The 19,511-nt window shown below is 38.0% G+C and overlaps 1 protein-coding gene across 6 annotated transcripts in view; it reads left to right on the top strand.

Moving 5' to 3' along the window:
• The window catches only part of LOC126700387 (bidirectional sugar transporter SWEET1), a 143,327-nt gene that overhangs the window by 29,552 nt on the left and 94,264 nt on the right, over positions 1-19,511 (top strand). Inside the window, exons 1-7 of one of the 6 annotated variants that reach the window (XM_050398509.1) lie at positions 11,649-11,773; positions 11,871-11,932; positions 12,027-12,063; positions 12,309-12,404; positions 13,082-13,361; positions 13,966-14,085; positions 15,170-15,749. In XM_050398509.1, the coding sequence (XP_050254466.1) occupies positions 11,887-11,932; positions 12,027-12,063; positions 12,309-12,404; positions 13,082-13,361; positions 13,966-14,085; positions 15,170-15,364 (774 nt within the window). In that variant the 5' untranslated portion in view covers positions 11,649-11,773; positions 11,871-11,886 and the 3' untranslated portion in view covers positions 15,365-15,749. Of the gene's footprint in view, positions 1-11,648; positions 11,933-12,026; positions 12,064-12,308; positions 12,405-13,081; positions 13,362-13,965; positions 14,086-15,169; positions 15,750-15,795; positions 16,112-19,511 lie in introns of those variants that run through there. The other 5 variants (XM_050398510.1, XM_050398511.1, XM_050398508.1 and 2 more) reach the window with 5 other exon arrangements.

The following is a 19,511-nucleotide window of genomic DNA, read 5'->3' on the forward strand; positions in this document are numbered from 1 at the left end:
ATTAATTGAAAAATAAATGGTTGAGCATTCTGTAATGAGTAAAGATTTTTAGATATCAAATAGCAAAGTACATGCTAAGATAATCTGGTTACAGTAAAGTTAAAAACAGATTTAAAATTGTAGATATGTGTGAGACACATTCACAAGTGTGAAAATAGTAAAGCCAAAGTATCAAATTAGCATAAATTATGAATGCTTAGATCTATTTTAACAATTTATATTCAAAATAAACAGCTTTTCAAAATAAATTATGATATTTCCTAGAGTGTGTGCTGCTTAACAATGATATGATCTTCATAAAAGAGACTAGGTATAAATAAGTAAGCAATCAAACTTTAATGTATATCTCAAATTGAAATAGAGTGTCAACCACAATTGATAATAGATAATAAAATTAATTTTTAAAATTGTAACTTTCATATATGTTTTTATTCTTTATCAAATGAGTTATCCAATAAGTCATTTGTAATTTTTTTTTTTGGAATGTTGATATTGTGTAAAAATAAAACTTGTATATTTGTTTTACTTATCTTTGTGTTGTTTTGTTTTAGATAGCAATGTTAGGATTTGTATAATTTTAAAATTATTGAATAAATATTAATAAGTTTAACTGAGTTTATTCTTGATATAAGTAGTGAATTCAAAATAATACATTTTACATCAAGTAATATGTTGCATAACTATCCAAATGGCAAATACATATTGTTTTCTTTATAAAAAAAATAAAAAATAAAAAATTTCATGTGAAAAATACGGGTCAACCCGACTCAACCCGACCCGACCCGCAACCCGATTGACCCGAACCCGATTTAAACCCGCTTAAAATGACCCGTTTTTGACCCGTGACCCATTTGACTCATGACCCGATTGACCCGACCCGAACCCGACCCGACCCGCCCGTTTTGCCATGTCTAGTTCTTTCTTCCAAGAGTTTAACATTTATAAAATATTATTCTATTTCTAGTAGTGTGATCATTGCAAATCAATATATACATTAATAAATATAAATATGAATTATATGTCCACCGTACATTAATTAGGTCAAAGTTGGAATTCTTGTTATGTTAATTAGGTGTTGAAATTGGAAGTATTAATGGACTAATGGAGATATTCTTGATTTGATAAATTGCTTAATTTGTACAAGTGCTCTTAATTAGTGGAGATACTTATAGACTATATTATAGAGTAATTCTACAAGTGCTCTTTTCTATCCTCTAATAAGGGTCCATTTGGTAGGAGAGGTTGAAAAGTGGGAGGATAGAAAATGGGGAAGGGATAGAAAATTGTGTAGATAGAAGAAATTTAATTTTCTTTCATATATGTTTGGTTTGGATGATGGAAAATGGAGAGATGGAAGATGAAATTGGTATAAATTTACAATTATATCTCTATTAAATAAAACAAAAAGTAATACATTTTTTTAATTAAAAATTCTATATATATATATATATATATTTTTTTTTTTTTTTAAGTCCACAAGCCAAAAGATCCAAAACAGATGAGAGAAAAAAAGGTGGGGAAATAAAAAAATTTATGAGAGTGTAAGAAATGGATAAACGCAAAAAGAAGAAAAAGACAAAAAATGAATTGCGTGAGTGTGTCTAATACATACGCGTTACATTTATTTATTTATTTATTTTGGTAAACGGTAATAACACTAACTAAGAAACACCGCCAGCAGCCACTTTAGTACAAAGTCTAGGGCAATATACGCCCATCATATCATCATACAGCTACTGAGCTATAGCAAGGGGGGGGGGGGGGTGAATCAAAAACTAAAGACAAAACAGCAGAAGCCGACCCCAATTTAGCTAAGGCATCGGCACAAAAATTTGCTTCCCTGAAGCAATGTGATAATTTAACTTGAGGCAGACGCAACAACAATTCCCTGCAATCATCAACAAGACCAGACAAGTCTCCATTAGTATTGACATTGCTAGAAACTAAGGAAATTGTTGCGGAAGAATCAAGTTTAATTTCCACTGCAAAAATTCCCCTTTCTAAACATAGCCCCAGCCCATCCCTCAAAGCCCACAGTTCCGTGATGATACTTGAGCTAACACTGATGGATTTTGCAAAACCCACAACCCACTGTCCCGCGCTATCTCTAAGCAAACCGCCACACCTTGACAGCCCACTAGTGCTGACAACCGAGCCATCGATATTTAGTTTATGCCAACCTTCAGCTAGTTTCAACCATTGGACCTGCTTCAATTGCCTATCCTTCCCCACGTTAGGCTGCAAAACACAATACATAAGCTCATATGTTTGCATTTCCACCACCTGAATCAGATTTGGGTTAAAGGGTTGCTTTTTGAAGGCCCTTCTATTCCGTTGTAGCCATAGGTTCCACAAACCAAGTAGGAAGAAATTGCACCAGTCATAATCCTTGCCAAGTGCCTTTAAGGATCCTAAGGCATTTTTTTTTTTATCCATGACACAAGGTCATCCGAGAAATATTGCTTGAGACTATCAGGGCAGCTAGATAGCTCCCAAAAGTTTTTTGCTGTCGGGCAGTCCCTCAGAACATGATTAATACTCTCCTCCAATTCTATGCAATTGTCACAGCCACCCAAACTGCCAATACCACAATGTGTCAAAATGGCTTTCATTGGTAAGCTCATGTGCAAGCATTTCCAAAGAAACATTTTAATCTTGGGCAAAGTTTGGAGCTTCCAAATCCATTTGCCATGAAAATCCGGTGCCTCTAGGTTTTCATCAATTGCCAATAAGTACGCATTTCTTGGGTCAAACTCCCCATTTAAGCTGGAAATCCAGCTCCTTTGATCCTCCCTTAAAGCATATCTTCTAAGAGGGGTGGCTCTCACTACCTTCAGAATGTAATTAGGGAAGACAAAGGAGAGGTTAGCTAAATCCCAACCATTATTCATAGTCACATCCTTATTGCACAACTCACTCTCTCCTTGGTTCAAAGGACCTTCAATGAGGGCTTGATTGTGCCAATGTTCAACCACTTATCATTCCAGAAGCTTAGTGGGCTATTGCAACCCACTGTCCACTTAGAGCCCTTCCCACAAATGTTTCTTCCAGTCTAGTATGAGCCTTGGGCTTTCTAGTAGGCCCAGCCATGTACTTTTTCCTCAACACATTAGCCCAGCCTCCATTTTTAGAGTTCTCCATTCGCCAACACAGTTTAGCAGCTAGAGTTAAATTTCTTCCTCTAGCTTCCTGAATGCCCAATCCCCCTCGGCACTTCGGTTTAGTATCTTTTTTCTAGCTAACCAAATGCAGTTTTTTATGCTCTTTTGTCGATCCCCACACAAAATTCCTGCTAACCTTATCAAGATTATTTAGAATTCGGGTAGGGAGCATGCACCCCTGCATCACATAGGTAAGGATTGCCGAGAGGACTAGTTGGGCAATCACTACCCTACCTACCATCAACAATAAGTTTGTTTTCTAGCCTTGCGGCTTATTTTGCACCCTTTCTGTTAGAACATATATGATTTATTTGTATTTGGGTAGATCTAGGATGCGTTTAATACTTCAAGAAACTGTGTTTCAAGATCAAGTGTTGAAGACATGCAAGTCTGTCCAAGATTCAAGCTGAAGAAATGCTATTCATTAAAGCTCGACAGCTAGTTATCAATCAAGCTTAAGAAGCTGTTCCAACCCCGTGGCTCAACAACTGCTCGACAGCATCTCGACAAATAGGTATCTGTTGAGCTTTATGAAAAACAGAATTCCAGTTCTGTTTTGACTCCAATCTGGTTTTATGTATTTGGGTTTTCTTTTCTCATAACCCTAGACATATAAAAGTATTATTTTAAGGGCCGTCAAAATGTTCACAAGTTGCATAAGTGTTAAGAAAAGTTTGTTCAAGCAATTTGTAACCAGAGACAAAGTTTTGCCATAATTCATCATTCATGTGAAAAAGTTGTTGTGTATATGCACCATAGGATTTTGTGACCAAGTATCTTCTTGATCTTCATCGTGTGGATGAATTGAAGAACTTTGCAGCCAAAAACCTTCTCTAGTTGGTGATTGAAGTCGCGTACTGGAATCCGCGCAATTAGTTAGTCACGTACTTGGGAGCCGTTCATCAAAAGGGGAAATTGTCACTACAGAACAAGTCTAATTGGGTATTGGGGTAAGGGTTCAACTGTAAGTTGATATAAGGTACTAGGATTCCTTTACTTGTAACCGCTTGCTGTGATAATAGTGGAATTTCGGGAGTGGTGACCTGAAAATCACCCGGTGGGAGTTTTTGCCTTTAGGTTTTCCCCATTCGTAAACAAATCACCGTGTCAAATTTATTTTCTGCTGCATACTTACTGTGGGGCCCGGTAATTTATGGGCCAGACCCGCTTGCTCATGGGAAGTCCACAGGCCCAAGCCGAAGAAGGCCATGGCCCAAGCTCAAAATAAGAGGCACAAAATGGCCCGGAGATACAGCCGAGGACAGCTTAGTCCTCGGCAGGCCCAAAGTCTCATTGATGAAAGTGGTATACGAGCAAACTTTAAAGATCAGAAAATATCTCAGGGAAGTTGTCCTTAATACCCTTCACTGATAAGACTCTACACCTAACAGAACCTGATTCTTAGGCTTTATTAACCATCCCCAACAATTCCGGGATTAGACTGACGGGACAAATAGCAGTCCTAAAAAAGTTGACCCTACACGTGGACAAGGGACAGCGAACGTAGGCTAGTATAAAAGAGAAGATAAACTAATCAGAAAGGGGATCCCATCTCACTTCCTGGGAAAAACTCCAGGGATGAGAATGCCCGGATAATATATGTACACCACCACGGAAAACCCACCGCCGGGTAACCGGAGAAAGACAATAGTGCTCCTCGGACATGATCCAAGGAGTCCAATCCCTCTAGTTACAAAGCTGTAGGGCTTGGATATCCAGGTTGAAGCCTTTTCTTATCTGAGTTTCCCTAAAGTCCGGTTTGGACCAACGCCCTGTGACCAAACGCTAGCCTTTCAAGCCCACTCTCTACAAATCATATTGTGAGGGATCTTTCACGTGCGAGCCCAACACAATTATTGGGCCGTTAAACAATCGTGTCCCTACAATTGGCGCCATCTGTGGGAAGGCTTGCGCGTTGGCACGAGTGGTGCATGAGTCAACTCTCTAGCAAGCAGAGATTCGCGAGTTTTTCCCATCTCCGGTGACCTGCAGTTGTCGCTCCGATATAAACTGGTGCCAGGGCTTACATCCTGTAGTGCCAACGGCACGGGCAGCTCTGGGGGCTTCCGACCTCAAGTCAGCTCTCCCAGTCATGGCAAAGGGGTTGACCTGCGAAAAAAGCAAACAAGTACTCAAAAAAATTTTGGACAGAACCAAGGCCTTGCATGGTCCTCGGACTCAAGCCTATGGGGAAACCAAGTACTCAAAAAAGTTTTGGACAAAACCAAGGCCTTGCACGGTCCTCGGACTCAAGCCTATGGAGAAACCAAGTACACAAAAGAAAAAAACAAATAAGTACCCAAAAAAGTTTTGGACAGAACCAAGGTCTTGCATGATCCTCGAACTCAAGCCTATGGGGAAACCAAGTACACAAGAAAGAAGAAGTTTTGGACAGAACCAAGGCCTTGCATGGTCCTCGGACTCAAGCCTATAGGGAAACCAAGTACTCAAAAAAGTTTTGGACAGAACCAAGGCCTTGCATGGTCCTCGGACTCAAGCCTATGGGGAAACCAAGTACTCAAAAAAAGTTTTGGACAGAACCAAGGCCTTGCATGGTCCTCGGACTCAAGCCTATGGGGAAACCAAGTACACAAAAGAAAAAAGCAAATAAGTACCCAAAAAAGTTTTGAACAGAACCAAGACCTTGCATGGTCCTCGGACTCAAGCCTATAGGGAAACCAAGTACTCAAAAAAGTTTTGGACAGAACCAAGGCCTTGCATGGTCCTCGGACTCAAGCCTATGGTGAAACCAAGTGCTCAAAAAAAGTTTTGGACAGAACCAAGACCTTGCATGGTCCTCGGACTCAAGCCTATGGGGAAACCAAGTACTCAAAAAAAGTTTTGGATAGAACCAAGGCCTTGCATGGTCCTCGGACTCAAGCCTATGGGGAAACCAAGTACACAAAAGAAAAACCATAAGTTTTAGACAGAACCAAGGCCTTGCACGGTCCTCGGACTCAAGCCTATGGGGAAACCAAGTACACAAAAGAAAAAAGCAAATAAGTACCCAAAAAAAGTTTTGGACAGAACCAAGGCCTTGCATGGTCCTCGGACTCAAGCCTATGGGGAAACCAAGTACACAAAAGAAAAACCATAAGTTTTGGATAGAACCAAGGCCTTGCATGGTCCTCGGACCCAAGCCTATGGGGAAACCAAGTACACACGAAAATGTAAGTCGCTAGAAGCACAATCAGAGTTCCCTACTTCTCAGTTAGCTGCTCGGATGGATTATTTAGAGATTATCATTCTCGGACGGTATTCACGCGCTCATCACGGAATATTCAACTGCTACCCCGGTTAGTTTCCTAAGTTTGATTTACTGTGAATTATCGTCATAATGCTTGGTAGTATTGGTAAATCCGAATTAGTTGGATTATGTTTCAAAGTTTCCTGCTCTAAACATCCTTGAGGAAACACACACATGGAGCACACCCCTTCACAAAGTGGTGTTGCCAAAAGAACAGTATTCAAAACAAGTAAAGAAATTTCCATTTTTACTAAAACAAAGAAATAGTACAGCGTACAATGAAAAGCTGGAATCAGCTTGTGTCAAAACTAACCACGTAACCAAAAAGAAAGGAAGATGCAAGAGAATAAGATAAAGCCGAGGAAGTGGATCAGAGGAGAGGTTGGCTACTGCTCCAAGACCTTGTTCTTCCTCAATGCTTTTGCATGCCCACAACTCAGACAGCAAAAGAAACCCAACTTGAGCCTGACACCGCTGAAGCAAAGGTGCAGGGAGCTGGAAGTTGAGGGGCTTTCTCTAAATATTTGCCTGCCACAAGGCAGAGGCGCTGATAGCCGAGAATCTTTCTTCTGACACACCAAAATTCTGGCATGCACAGAACCTGCTTCGGATTTTGACTAAAAGGGGGAGAAACACCCTTTCCCCTCTGTCGAAGCGGAGTATTCTCTTGAATTTATGCTTCTTGTGCCCGTACCTCACCACTTTGAGTCTCAGGAGGACACGGTGCCTCCGTGGCGGAAAGAGTTCTTTTTCCTCAACCCTCGCCTCAGACATGATATACTAAGGGAGGAAACTGAAGGACTTGTGCGAAGGTAAAACACCTTTCTCTCCTATTTATTTAAAAGGTAAGGTGGTGGCATTTAATTCTCGCAGCGTCCCAAGGAACGCTACAGACAAAATGACTCTGGCTCAACTTCCAACGTCAACTGCAACCACAAGATTAAAGAAGCCTCGTAAAGGCGCACCTCGAACATTGGGACGTTAGAGAGTACCGCGTGGCCAAAGGCTGTAGAGACACCTCTTAATTCATGGGCTTAGTGACTTCGCGGCCCAGGCCCGCTCTGCATGAGGGCCCAGGGACTGTGGCCCACGCCGAGAAATAGCCGTTGCCGAGGACAACCCCTGCTCAGCGCCTCGTGAAATACCTGAAGAAAGGGAGAATCTGAACTCAAAAAGTTTTGGACAGAACCTAGGACTTGCATGGTCCTCGGACTCCAGCCTATGGGGAAACCAAGTACACAAAAGAAAAAACATAAGTTTTGGACAGAACCTAGGACTTGCATGGTCCTCGGACTCAAGCCTATGGGGAAACCAAGTACACAAAAGAAAAAACATAAGTTTTGGACAGAACCTAGGACTTGCATGGTCCTCGAACTCAAGCCTATGGGGAAACCAACTACTCATTCTCGGCTCAAATACTGTAAAAGGTTAAGGCCAGTGTGTTAAGTAGATGGCGAAATGACCCAATGTTCATTAGCTTAAGGAAACTGTTCATTTAGCGGGTGACATGTCCTCGGATAGTTACTTCCTATACCGTATCGAGCACTTAGTCCTCATCTCGGCTAATTTTAAGGTGAGTTTCGTCCCTCACTGGTCGGCATTGCTATGTCGAATAATTTTATTAAAGTTATGATGACATCTTTTTATTAGCAAATATTTTAGCCATAGTTGTCATTGATTCAAATGCTATATTATTGTGCCGAGCAGGGCTCGTAAACTTGTAAAAACATAAAAACAGAACATCCGAAGTAAAGTAACAGCAACTTTTATTAATATGAAAAATTATTACAACGTACAAAAAGGGGCTTAAACAAGCCTATACAAAAGATGAACTGCCGAAGCAACTATAACATCCGCAATGCAGATGAGTAAACAATCAGGTGTCTTTTAAACTCGTCTTCAAAGTCTCTCCAATCTCTGCCTCAGTATTGCTTATATAGAGAGAAGAACCTTCTTAAGAAAAAAATGAAGGAGAAGGAAGAAGAATTTGAAGGACAAGGAAGAAGAATTTGAAGGAGAAGGAAGAGGAGGATGAAGGAGATGAATGAGGAAGATGGAGGAGATGAATAAAGAAGATGGAGGAAATGAGTAGGAAGGAGGAGAAGAAGAGGGAAAAGGTGAGAAGGAGGGAAGAGAGGCAAAAAGAGGCGCTAGTGAAAGAAGAGAGGAAGAAGCGGGGACGCATAGTCCCTGCCCCAGTCCTGACTCCTAACACACTGACGCCATGTTAGATATGCTCATGAGAGAGCGGGTGGTGGTGATAATGGATGGCTTTGACTCGGTCACGCCGAAAGTGGGACGTGACGAATCCCTGCTTCGAATTTTGGCTAAAAGGAAGGGGAGACAAATCTTGAATCTCCGCCATCCTTGCCCTGACCGAGCCATCTCGAGCTTTATTAGGACATGGTGTTTTTGGGAATGAAATGGTTTACTCATGACTGACTACTGTGGTGAACGTATTATCGAATAAGGTATAACCAGAGAGAAGAAGTAGACTCTGGGAGGAATCTGAGGGACTCAAGTATGAGAAAATCAGCCTTTTTCTTCTCTCTTTATATAGGGGACGAAGAGGAGAGTACTTAATGTGTGCAGATCTCCAAGAAGATCTGCAAACATGAATACGCCCGTTTCATTCGCCCACGCCATCAAAAACCGTTGAATTTGGGAGGTCTCGTAAAAGGAAGATATTAAAGGCATGCTTCGGATAACCAAACGGCATAAACGCGTCGTGCGTAAATTAAGGGAAACGTCTTGAAGACCGGCACATTCCCTGGGGAGGTGAAGAGCCGCCAACGTCGGTCAAGAGCTGAAATAAATGAGCCACAATAAAGGCTCGGCATTACCAAAACCCACCTTTCCAATCAAGATGTTGGATAGCAGGGTTTTGAGGGGCTATTGTGGGGCCCGGTAATTTATGGGCCAGACCCGCTTGCTCATGGGAAGTCCACAGGCCCAAGCCAAAGAAGGCCATGGCCCAAGCTCAAAATAAGAGGCACAAAATGGCCCGGAGATACAGCCGAGGACAGCTTAGTCCTCGGCAGGCCCAAAGTCTCATTGATGAAAGTGGTATACGAGCAAACTTTAAAGATCAGAAAATATCTCAGAGAAGTTGTCCTTAATACCCTTCACTGATAAGACTCTACACCTAACAGAACCTGATTCTTAGGCTTTATTAACCATCCCCAACAATTCCGGGATTAGACTGACGGGACAAATAGCAGTCCTAAAAAAGTTGACCCTACACGTGGACGAGGGACAGCGAACGTAGGCTAGTATAAAAGAGAAGATAAACTAATCAGAAAGGGGATCCCATCTCACTTCCTGGGAAAAACTCCAGGGATGAGAATGCCCGGACAATATATGTACACCACCACAGAAAACCCACCGCCGGGTAACCGGAGAAAGACATTAGTGCTCCTCGGACATGATCCGAGGAGTCCAATCCCTCTAGTTACAAAGCTGTAGGGCTTGGATATCCAGGCTGAAGCCTTTTCTTATCTGAGTTTCCCTAAAGTCCGGTTTGGACCAACGCCCTGTGACCAAACGCTAGCCTTTCAAGCCCACTCTCTACAAATCATATTGTGAGGGATCTTTCACGTGCGAGCCCAACACCATTATTGGGCCGTTAAACAATCGTGTCCCTACACTTACTTTATTGGTGATTTGTTTTTGCTACCACGCATTTGCATGTTAATTAACTTAATTAATTCACTTGGCTAAATTAATTGGTTAATTTATCACAAGGGGTCAATTCGTTTTTGGCCTATCAAGTGGTATCAGAGGAGGCACAATCTGATTAGGTTTTAATCTTTATTGTGTTGATCCATTGACCCCTGTTTGTCATGGATAGAGGACAGTCTTTAATCATACCTCCTTTATTTGATGGCACTAAGTATGCATACTGGAAAGTATGCATGAGAGCTTTCTTGCAGTCATTAGATGAAAAAGGGTGGCAAGCTGTGGAAATAGACTGGACTAAGCCTACAAAAGCGCCGGCCGATTTTTTACAATACAACACAATAAAATAATATTTCGACACAATAAAATAATATATCCCAAAACCCAAATAAAAACCCAAAAACTCGGTGAGAGAGAGAAAGGAATTGATAAAGTAAGTGAATAAAATATTAGTATTTTTTTTTTTTAAAGAATTGAGCTACAGTGCAATTCTACATTTAGAATTGCACTATAGCACTATTGCAAATTTTTTTTGCAATAGTTAGTTTTTACAATTCCAGATGTGTGACGGGTTTTGGACTTTTATGCTAAATATTCCCTAGTATATGTCATTTCCAATGTGAATGCTATAAGGCAATTGTCCTCAAATAGATATTCTCACTTTCACCTCCAACTTTATAACCCAATTTTTCTTCTATTTTAATGGTAAAAAAACCCAAATATCCAATGGTAAGAATCTTTTAGTTAGATCATATTACCAATTTAACATAAAGAGTAATTCGAATAATAGAAAGTAAAGGACAAACACACACTCTCTCTCTCTCTCTATACATGTTTTCTCCCAAGATAAAACCTCAACTCAACCATAGACCACTTCAAAACTTGATTTTATATCATATTAATCCGGAAATTCTCCGCTTTATTGCAGTATTTGTGCAAATATAAGTAAGCAATATTGGTGTCTACTTCATTGTCATATGTGAAGAGAGAAAAACTATTTTAATAAATTAAAAATAATAATATTTTATTAAAATATAATTTGGAATAAATCTGAGCTTTTTTTTTTTTTGAGAATTAACCCAATTGGGTTTATTTATTGAACTGGAATAAATAATTTGAGCTGAGTGTTTTTGAGAAGTAATTCAGTAAAATTATAAAATAAAAAATAATAATGAGTTGTTATGTAAGTAAATAGTAAATTATGCACGAGCTAACATGAATAACGTGCTTTTTAGGATAACTCATGCCTCAAATCAACTGTGTGATATTTTCCACATTTTTTCCCCTAACTCACTTTTTATATAATAAAAAAATTATTTGGTAAGAACACTATTTGTTGGGAAAAACTAAAATTAATACCAGTTTTTAATTTTTCTACAAAACATTGGGAATGATAAACGTTGGGCATGCCCACGTTTTTTACCAGTTTAAACTTTTAACCCTCCGCGTTTTTCACAGTCACCACTCACCAGACACTTGAGTAACGTACAAGCAATTCATGAATTTGTCACATAGTACAAGAGGACAGTTCTTGCTTCTTACTACCAAAAGTAAAGACAAATTCCTTACTCAAAAGCATACCTACGGAATAGGGGATAAGACCAACTTCAAAAATCTACTGTGTTCCAAATAATTGTTAGTCACTGTTAATTTTTTGTTTTCCTCTATAGAAACACACGTGCTTCTGGTATTGTGCACCTCTCAATTCTCAGCTTCTGGTATTCTGATATCTGGTTTCTCTCAAGGCTTTGATTCCTCATCTGGGTTCTCTTTCTTGTTTCTAGATTTTGTGTTGAAACAATGAACAAAATGCAAGATACTGCGCATTCGGTCTTCGGAATCTTTGGTGGGTTATATTGAATTAATTTCTCTGCGTTTCTTTCCTTCTTTCTTGGCTTTTTGGACTTATGGTTTCTCTGTTTTGTTATCTTTCGCTGCAGGAAATGTTACTGCTTTGTTTCTCTTCTTGGCTCCAGTGTACGTATCATTTAAGAACCCCTTTTGGCTCTTATAAATTTGCCAACTTTTGGTCCTTTTTAACTCTTTTCTCCAAAAGGGTGTTGTTCTTTTTGATTCTTGGACATGTTTTTACAATCTTTTCTACCTTCTTTTAGTCTTTATATTATATATATCTGATTAATCTGACATATTCTATTACTGAGAAGTTGTTAATCTGTGTAATTCATGTGAGGAATTGTGAATAATTTTGGTGCGTATTGTAGGATAACGTTCTGGAGGATTATAAAGACCAAGTCCACAGAACAGTTTTCCGGCATTCCATACGTGATGACCTTGCTCAACTGCCTTCTTTCTGCTTGGTATATAATATATGCTTCTTGTTTCATCAACCGGGTTCTTTTTAATTTTTATTGTTTCTTTTCTTCATTTGTTACCTTTTTTTTACCCCTATACTTCTCTGTTTTTGTCATGGATTATGAGTGTCTTTAATTACTATTATTATGGTGATGATAATGATGGGGATTTTATAGTTAATTCATGTTAATTTCATGGCCATCCGGGCATTCAGGGGCCTGTGTGTTGGTTGGTTGGACTTGGGAATCTAGGCTAGCAATTAAACAGGATGACAATTTTGGTTTCACATTTCTTGCTTTAGGAAAATGAAATTTAATGCTTGGTTGATTAATGTTAATTTCTTCTGTACTGTGCATGGTACTATTTAATATTTGTTTCTTTAGTAACTAAAATTTCAATTGGTGTGTCATTCATAAGAAATTTTAGACCTTTCCCAAAATTATCTTTTTTTTTTCAAAGAAACATTCTCTCGATCTGCTAGTTCCTTCAATTTTAAATTGTAAAGAAATAAAATAACAATAAAAAATATATAAAATCTTTTGAAATTCTCCTCTTTTTTTTTTTTTTGAATTAATTGTGCTGCCAATAGTCCAAAATGATTTTCTTGTTTCATATTTTCAGAGTTGTCTAGTTCAATTGTCTTATAATTACTGATTTTATACATGAAATAAATGTTGAACAGGTATGGCCTACCCTTTGTGTCAAAAAACAATCTTTTAGTTTCAACCATCAATGGCACTGGTGCTGGAATAGAGGTCATATATGTGTTGATCTTCATCGTCTATGCCCCAAAGAAAGAAAAAACCAAGATTTTGGGTCTCTTCGCGTTTGTGCTCACCTTTTTCGCAGCCGTGGCCTTGATCTCCCTCCTAGCCTTGCATGGCAATACCAGAAAGCTCTTCTGTGGCTTTGCTACTGCCGTTTTCTCCATAATCATGTATGGCTCACCTCTATCAGTCATGGTGAGTTTCAACTCTTAAGCTATTTCTTGATTTTTTTTTTCTTGCTAAATATTTAATGAAGGAATTGACTGGACCCAAATTGATTTGGTTTCAAAGATTATGCCTCAGCCACTGGATCCAGGTTCAGTTATTTTCAGTATGCAATTTACACTTTTTTTTGTGAATTATCAATTATGATAGATTGGTCACGGGGAAGTGTGACAGTTTTGGCCCTTTTCTTTATGTTAGGCCATTTTCTGAGCAAGTTATCCAATCAAGAAATTGGTTATCCCACTCAGGAATCAGAATATAACGCTATAAGACAAAATTTTGGTACAGTGTCCTAATTCCTAAGTACTGTATCCTAGCCGCTTAGGTTGTCAAATTGATTTCAACAAAATGATTATGTTGACCAACTCGACAAAAATAGTTTTACATTTTTTAATAATGATTAAATTTAATCATATTCAAATCTTAAATACAGTACCTAAAAAATTGTATGTAAAATTTTACCAGTATATTAGTATATGTTTTAAAGTTAAACGTACAATTATGCTTCCTAAAAAGTTTGGTTAAACATACTTTTTGGTGCATGAACTTATATGGGTTTTATATGTATATGCAGAGGACTGTGATTAGAACAAAGAGTGTTGAATTCATGCCATTTTTCCTATCTCTGTTTTGTTTTTTGTGCGGCACTTCCTGGTTTATCTTTGGTCTGCTCGGCATGGACCCTTTTGTATATGTAAGCATCTTCTCTCAATTCCTTAATTATTATGTTATAAATGCTTCGTTGTATGGCTGAGAATTCTTGGGAAAAGGAAATATTGGAATGTCGTGGATATATTATCATACTCCCCAAAAGTTTTAGACCAGTTAAATTTTTTCAACAAACTAATCACATGTATTCGTTTCGGTTATTCTATTCTATTTAAAGTAGCTCCCTTTTTTCCTCAAAAAGTCACAGTTTTTTTTATTTCCATAATGAATATGTTAGTATCTCTTACAAATTTTAATGTTATTTTAGATCCTCTCAATGCCCATATATAAAACTCCTTAGCATTATCTGTTTGCATATCCCTAGTAAGGAAATTTGTGTTCCACAAAGAGCAGCAGGCATGGCCAATTTACGGCCTGAGTTCCCAAATTTGAAGCTGCTATCTCAAAAATGAATAAAAATGAAATTGCATTGCTAAAGTTCCCTCAGTTTCAAAATAAGTACCACACACCAAAAAAAAAAAAAGTACCAATATGATTGGCTTAAAAAAAAATATATCAATATAGGGTCCATTTGGATAGAATTTATTTTGCTGAAACTAAAAACTGAAAACACTATAGTAGAATAATTTTTAAATGTGTGAATAATACCGTGAGACACATTTTTAAAGAAAAAATTGTTGAAAAGTGAATTTTGTGGGTCCTGTGAATAGTACAAAGACTCACAAACTGCTGAAAAGTGACTAAAAAGTCAAAAATATACAGCTACTATTCATGAACACTAGTGATTTGTCCCTTGAAACGCGTGCTGCAAAAAAAAAGAAAAACGCCATACACAATAAACGCAGCACAGATCCAAACGGAAAGGAAAAACGCCATACACAATAAACGCCATACACATGAACAGTAGTGTATTAATTTTTATAGAAAGGAAAAAAGCCATTGCACGCAAGCGAAATAACAACCGACTTAAAAGTTGTGTTTTTTAATTTGGAAACTGTGACCTCAAGCTATGATTTCAGTTGATTTTCGCAAGGGTGTGAATATATTTATAGCTGTGTGTGTATAATAAACACTACTTGCACTTATGGTAATGTGTAATGTTGTTGCAGGTGAACAATGGGTTCGGTTCTTTTCTTGGGGCCCTGCAGCTGATTCTGTACTTTATCTACCGTAAAAACAAGGGCAAGGGCAAAAACGAGAACAAAAGCACCTGTGTAGTATCTGTGGAGCTGGGACTTCCTGATGAACCCAACGAAGATAAGGAGCTATCCAACGCAAACGGTGCTCAGAATGGCCACGTATAGACTTGTACGTAGCTTCTTCCCTTTTGGAGGCTTGGGACTGTACCCCCAATCATTTTCTTCCTTCGTGCTCTGCCTTCAGATCAAATATTCAGTTCGATTATGTGCTGAATATTTACTTTGTTCCTAATAATCTAGTAATGAGACAAACAAAAAAAATTGTAGAATGTTGACTGAATCTGGGGATATGTCTTTTGAATTAGTTTAGATTTCCTTTTTTCTTTTTTTTTTTTTTTTTTTCTTTTCATTCTATAGTGGATTAAGATTTTACATATGATAATATGTTTGTTCTGCAAGAGGGTATTATCTTATCGTGTTCATCACATGATGAGATGTACTGTTCGTGAAGCTACCCTGTGCTAATGCCATGACTAGTTCATTGCGTACATTTGTATTTTGCTTTATTATAATAAAATGGATCTGCATTTTGATAGGCTCTATCCTCCTAAAGAAGAAGAAGACGACGAAAGGGAAAGTGTTCAGATAAAGAAGGGAAGAGAAGAAAGAAAAAGACCGAAAAAAGAAAGAAGAAGAATGAGAAAAAGAAAGGAAAGTCTTCAAGAAAATGCAGTTGCCGTGTGTGTTAAAGATAGTGGGCATGGGTAGGTGTGAAATAAAAAAAAATAAAAAGTGAAATAATTTTTTTTTTTTAAAAGTGAAAAAAATATTATTTAAATAAAAGAGGGTGTAAAAATGATGTAATAAAAGAGGGTGTAGAATAAATAAAATGATGTGAATATTTTGTAAAAATGAGTGTATAAAATAAAAATATATGTTTTTTTTGCAAAATAGACAAAAATTTTGCAATCTAGTGACACAGATGCTCTAACTATTCACTAACTAGGGAAAAAAAAAAAATATATATATATATATATATGTATGTATGTATATCTTTTGGCGGTGGATGATTGCCGTTGCACCATGGAATTGTTAGGTTTCAATTAAAGGCACCAGAAAGAGACAGTTAATTTAGGGCAAGAGTTAGATACAGTACTTAGATACTGATCCTTAAATTCCTCTCTTAAGATTTTGTTATATGGATTTTTCCTCATGGGATGGAAGTATATTTTTTAATTAAGTAGCCACATAGCTCAATTTTAAGTGGGGAACCTAAGGAATAGCACATAAGGTATTGTACCTAAGTTTTGTCCATTAATTTAATATATAGCATTGTACGTGGGATTTTATCTGCTAGCATATGTAACCTTTGAAGGGTTTGGTTGGGGGTTGGCTCAACATAAACACAACGACGATGCCATTAGTATTTTCTGGAATTGCTGATTTTTAGTGATGAGCAATTATTTACAAATCCTTAAAAACACAATCATAATAAATACCCATTAATAAATATCCTAATCCTATTTAATATCCACAAGCACAATCAAAATAAATGTGTATTCACAAATGGAGACACTTCACACAGTAATAATTACTCTCCCACGCATCTTCCTCCTACAACAACCCTACATATCTCTCCACCCGTAACTGTAAGTGACCAACCCAGTAATAATATTCCCAGCAACAAGACTCAACCGATCGAGAAGAGAGTTACAAAGGCACGGGTTCATCCATTGTACAAACGCATAATTTGGGAAATCAGAAAAGAAGCTTGAATAATACAGAATTTCACCATGAATTACCAAACAAAAAGCAAGTGGTTTTCCATGGTGAAGATGAATTTACAACGATATTGGCAAAGGCTATTAAACAGTCTTGCCAAAAGCAATGAGTCTGTTAGTTTGGAACTGTCGTGGGCTTGAGAACCTATGTACAGAAGATCAACTGGCAGAATTGGTGTGGGCAAAAGATCCCTCTATTGTGTTTTTAGCCGAAACATGGACAGATAAAGATAGGCTAGTTCAAGTTCAAAGACGGATAGATTTCAAGAATATGCTCGAAGTTCCATGGAGAAACAAGGTAGGAGGATTAGTAATTTTTTGGAAAGAAGATTTTGACCTGTCAAGTGAAACGTTTTCCCCAAACCATATTGATTCAACAATCAATAAGAATAAAGAGGATGAATGGAGATTTACTACATTCTACGGGAAACTAGACACGCGGTTTAGGCATGAATCATAGACAGAGCTTCGTAATCTGAAAAATCGTAGTAACTCTCCTTGGATTTGTGCAGGTGATTTTAATGAAATTACATGCCAATCTAAGAAAACAGGCGGATGAATCAGACCACATAATCAGATGTAACCCTTTAGCGATGTTCTCAATGAGTGTGGTTTTATGGATATGGGATTTGTAGGCTTACCTTTTATGTGGCACAAATATTATGCGGATTATACAATATGGGAGAGACTTGACAGAGCCTTAACTAAAAATGACTAGTTTTCAATGTTCCTAGGGACAAAAATTCATCACTTGGATGTCACTACCTCGGATCATAAAGCTTTGTGGATCGTACCAGAGGGTATGGAGTTTAGTTTTTAGAAACCCTTTCTGTTTGAGCAAATGTGGATGATGGATAAAGGTTGCACTAATACAATAGAAACTATTTGGAGGAAAAATGTGGATGAGCCATGGGATACCAAAATTATTACCAAGATTGATCACTGTGGTAAAGCTCTTACATAATGGAGTAGGCAGGCTTTTGGTAATGTGAAGCGTGAGATTGAGAGGAAAAGAAAACAACTGACCAAGGCAGAGAATATAGCAATCGGTAGAGGTGACTCAAGGCTTATGAAATTGTTGAAAGAAGAAATAAATTTGCTACTATATAAGGAAGCTACTATATGGCGGCAGAGATCCAAGATTATGTGGTTAAAAGATGGAGACAAAAATACAAAGTTTTTTCATAGTAAAGCTTCTCAAAGACGACGATGAAATTACATAACTAGACTCCATGATGCTAACGGGAATTGGTGTACTCACCAATAGCAAATAAATGATAGTATTGTGGATTACTATACTAACTTGTTCACTAGAAGCAAACTCGAGCACTTGGAAGAGGGAGTTGAAGTTATTCCCAAGGTGGTCACAGCCGAGATGAATGCCGATCTAACTGGAGATTTCACTGCCATGGAGGTGGAGGTAGCTTTGAAACAAATAGCCCCTTTAAAGGCTCTCGGACCTAATGGTATGCCTCCTTTATTCTATCAAAATTATTGGACTTTACTTGGTAATGATGTTACACAATCTATTTTGCACTATTTAAATTCAAGTTCTTTACTTGCTGCCCTTGGTCACTTTTTTGTTACTCTAATCCCTAAAGTAAAGAACCCAGAGTTTGTGTCGCAATTTAGACCAATCAGTTTGAGTAATTACTATATAGGATTTTTTTTCTAAAGTCTTGGCAAATAGGCTGCAGAAAATAATGCCTCAGCTTATCTCAGAACACCAAAGTGCATTCCTTTCTGATCGTTTGATCTCGGATAATATCATGCTAGCATTTAAAACTTTACATCACATGAGAAATCATTGTGCAAGTAAGAAAGGGTACATGGCTCTAAAGCTTGACATGAGTAAGGCATACAATAGGGTTGAATGGGAATTTATGGAGAAAGTGATGAGGAAGATGGGTTTTGATAATCGGTGGGTGAATGTTATGATGGAGTGTAAAACTACTACCTCTTATTCCATTTTAATAAATGGAGAGGCTCATGGTGATATCAAGGCAAGCAGGGGCTTGAGACAAGGCAATCCACTCTCCCCATACCTACTTTTCATGTGTACAAAGGGACTTCTTGGTCTCATAAAAAAGGCAACATATAATGGGGATATTAATGGGGTCTCTATATGTCGAAATGGACCCAAACTAACACATCTGCTTTTTGCAAATGATAGTTTAATTTTTTGTAGGGCTAAGGAAGACAAATGCTTAAGGTTGCTGGATGTTTTGGCAACCTATGAGAGAGCCTTAAGGCAGCAAATTAATAGAGCCAAAACAACACTCTTTTTCAACAAATCAACCACATCCGATATGCAAGAAGTGATCAAAGGGGCTCTTGGGGTGCAGATGGTTCAACAATATGAAAAGTATCTAGGTTTGCCTTCCCTTGTGGGTAAAAATAAAAAAGAAAGTTTTGCTCATCTAAAGCAAAGGATTTGGAAGAAATTGCAGGGATGGGAAGTTAAGCTTTTATCATAGGTTGGACAAGAAATTTTGATCAAAGCTGTAGTACAAGCACTCCCTACCTATATG

Source organism: Quercus robur, chromosome 9 (assembly GCF_932294415.1).
Source record: "Quercus robur chromosome 9, dhQueRobu3.1, whole genome shotgun sequence".
In the NCBI taxonomy this organism is placed as follows: Eukaryota; Viridiplantae; Streptophyta; class Magnoliopsida; order Fagales; family Fagaceae; genus Quercus; species Quercus robur.